This window comes from Neolamprologus brichardi, chromosome 15, assembly GCF_056152115.1.
Source record: "Neolamprologus brichardi isolate AB-2024 chromosome 15, ASM5615211v1, whole genome shotgun sequence".
Taxonomy (NCBI): Eukaryota; Metazoa; Chordata; class Actinopteri; order Cichliformes; family Cichlidae; genus Neolamprologus; species Neolamprologus brichardi.
The window spans coordinates 20,896,833-20,899,668 of NC_142118.1; the positions used below are offsets into that span (position 1 = coordinate 20,896,833).

General features: G+C 34.2%; 1 protein-coding gene across 1 annotated transcript; it reads left to right on the forward strand.

The window, feature by feature from the left end:
• The first annotated feature begins 208 nt into the window (after positions 1 to 208).
• On the forward strand, positions 209 to 2,466 carry LOC118454392 (uncharacterized). The gene is made up of 6 exons (XM_087852413.1): positions 209 to 269; positions 507 to 869; positions 1,220 to 1,321; positions 1,555 to 1,650; positions 1,737 to 1,765; positions 2,389 to 2,466. The coding sequence occupies exons 1-6, from the start codon at positions 209 to 211 to the stop codon at positions 2,464 to 2,466; spliced, it is 729 nt and encodes a 242-aa protein (XP_087708539.1).
• Positions 2,467 to 2,836: the final 370 nt, after the last annotated feature.

Genomic DNA, 2,836 nt, shown 5'->3' on the forward strand with positions numbered 1-2,836 from the left:
AATTACAGATTAAAAGTAATTGAATATTTAAAACACTGTTAATCATTTGATATCAACATTAAGAGAGGGGAGATACAGATGCTTAAACATTATGAACTGGATTAATTCAGCAAGAGAAGAAAAAAGGAGTGATGTCACTATGAGGAAGTGAGCAGGAAGTTGATGCTGTGTTCATCTCTGAGAGCAAGAACAGAGACAGAGAAGCACGATGGCTGCATTCACATGGATACAAATGTCTTCATTACTGATGCTGATGCTTCAGTTTAAAGGTAAGTGTACATAGAAACACATTCAATAAATAAACTGCATTATTATCACAAGTGTTACTTCTTTATTCTCCCTTTAACTGAGACAGTCATGATGAACTTTGACTTTATCTGACTCTTGGAAACTAAAGTTGAAACTTAAACTTGTGTTGTATTTAAAATAAACTTCACATTATAAACATAACACTCATATTCATAACATATTTGATGTTTCACATTTCTCTCTCTTTTTCTCAACAGGAACAACTGGGCAACATCAAACTGTCAGAGCTGGACGTGGACATGATGTTACTCTGCCTTGTAAAACTCTGATACAAGGTCAGCATAACTGTAACAGTACTACCTGGATCTTCAGTGATTCAAGCACCACAGTAGAACTCTTTAACCTTGGGCAGAATAAAGAAGTCAAACGTAAATCAGACAGACTGAGTCTTTCTGCAGACTGTTCTCTGGTTATAAAGAAGGTCACAGATCAGGATGTTGGTCGTTACAACTGCAGACAGTACAAAACAGCAACAGGATCACAAGAAGGTCCAGACTCTGAGATTCATCTGTCTGTTATTAACAGTGAGTATTTACATCTTAATGTTTTCAGCTCAAACTGTCCTGTTAGAACAACAAACTGAAACACCACAATAATTATGATCACAGTGATGAAGTTCATTTTTCTATTGTTGCTTTTCTCTTACAATATCTCCATCTTCACCAGTGTGTGTACATGAGAACAATGATAAAGCATCTTGAACAGCTCTGTGTTGACATATGAACACTGTAGACTCACAGTTGAGTGTCTGTATGAAGATAAAGAGAACATATCCTCAGACATGAGACATCATCAAAAATGAGACTTGTTAGACTGTTAAACATCTCACCACTGTTTCCTCTCTGTTGTTGTTACTTTCAGGTCTTTTCTTACTGTCAGTGTCTTTAATGTTGTTTTTGCATTTCTTTAGGCAATGAAACAAAGCCGACAAAATCAACCGCAAGAACAACATCAACAACAAAATCCACAACATCAACACCGTTAGAAGAGACATCAAATAATCCAGCAGCAGGTAGTGACTGAATTTCTCTCTGAATGTCAGACTGGCAGTTGAATCTTTGTGGGAAAATTCAGTATTACTTTTAACTTATAAGAATAAATACTGTAGAAACTCCACAGTCTAAAAAAGAACACTCAAACATCATCACTACATGTTAGAAAATTGACTGTTTTTGTCACATTTGAAATCTTTTGATTTTTGCACTAAACAAAAACTTGACGCCAACATTTTTGTATTATTTTTAGATTGTCTGTATTTGCTGAGATGCATCATCGTGTGTGTGGCTTTAGCAGCACTCTTAATATCTGCTGTTACAGTCAACATATGGACAAAAACTAAAGGTGTGAACATTCACAGATGAAACTTTATACATAAAAAGCTTTGAGTTTTACTGTTTGCTGTATGCACTTTTTTTTTGTCATTTCAGGAAACAAAACACAGACTGAAGAAAACACTGTGAGTCTGAACACTCAATATACTCTAATTTCTGTTACTGTTACCGGTCCCAGACCCAGGGGAAATCTGGAACAACAGCAAGCGTTACACAGACTAAGGAGGACTGCAAAGCCATTCATATAGAAACGGTGGATTAACAGAGAGGACACCAAAGCAAGCGTCTTTCTCAGGCCGGAGCTCTTTTATTTCTGAGCTACAATTCCCTCATTCACTCATGTACACAGTACAAATCAAATTAATCTGAATTACTCTAAAAAAAATAAATAAATAATACATTTTGCTAACAACAGTAAATAAAGTTATTTAAAGCATTCTTACCAAACCAAAATTTTTTAAATGAATTCAGATAATTTAACCTATATTCACATTTATTTGAGCTGAAGGGCTTAAACAGCACCATCTACTGACATAATGAGGTATAGAACAGGTCACAATAATAAAAAAGGGGGAATGATTGATTTTCCAAACATAAACATGTACCATTCTTGAACCTACTGCATTATCTTTAGAAATCTCAAAAATGTAACAAAAATATTAACAGAAAATGGAAAATATCAGAAAAAATGTATCATAATGTATGAATATGAGAGATAATCTACGGTATGATGCACTGTTTTCCACAGGTGTCTAATGATGAAGATGAAGGTACAGTGAACTATGAAAACACTGGAGACTCTTCTGTTTCTGTCAGACTCCACTGACCAACAACTTCAACATCAACTGATCACAGAAATGAATCCACTGATGTTTAAAATATTTACATTTTGATTTTATCTCATATTTAGAATCCAAAACTTTTGTGTGTCTCAAACAGTTTATTCAGTTAGTTACATAAAGAAAAGACTCTCAGACTGAGAATTTTGCATTCAGAAGTTTGACTGAGAAGTCGAGTTGACAAAGGAAACTGCTTCAGCCATGAAAAGGGGAGGCCAGTATAATCCAAATAACAGCTTCTTTTTTGGTGTTTACATTTATTTTTTAATGTATTTGATTGTTACACTTTATCTTTATTTGTGACACAGTAACCAACGTTATATTCAATGTTATAACTTTTATGTTATCAATAACTTT

Coding starts and splice junctions, on each gene's coding strand:
- LOC118454392 (XM_087852413.1), top strand. CDS start 209: ATGGCTGCATTCACATGGATACAAATGTCTTCATTACTGATGCTGATG. Junction 870..1,219: donor TAATGTTTTCAGCTCAAACT/GTCCTGTTAGAA, acceptor GCATTTCTTTAG/GCAATGAAACAAAGCCGACA. Junction 1,651..1,736: donor CATATGGACAAAAACTAAAG/GTGTGAACATTC, acceptor TTGTCATTTCAG/GAAACAAAACACAGACTGAA.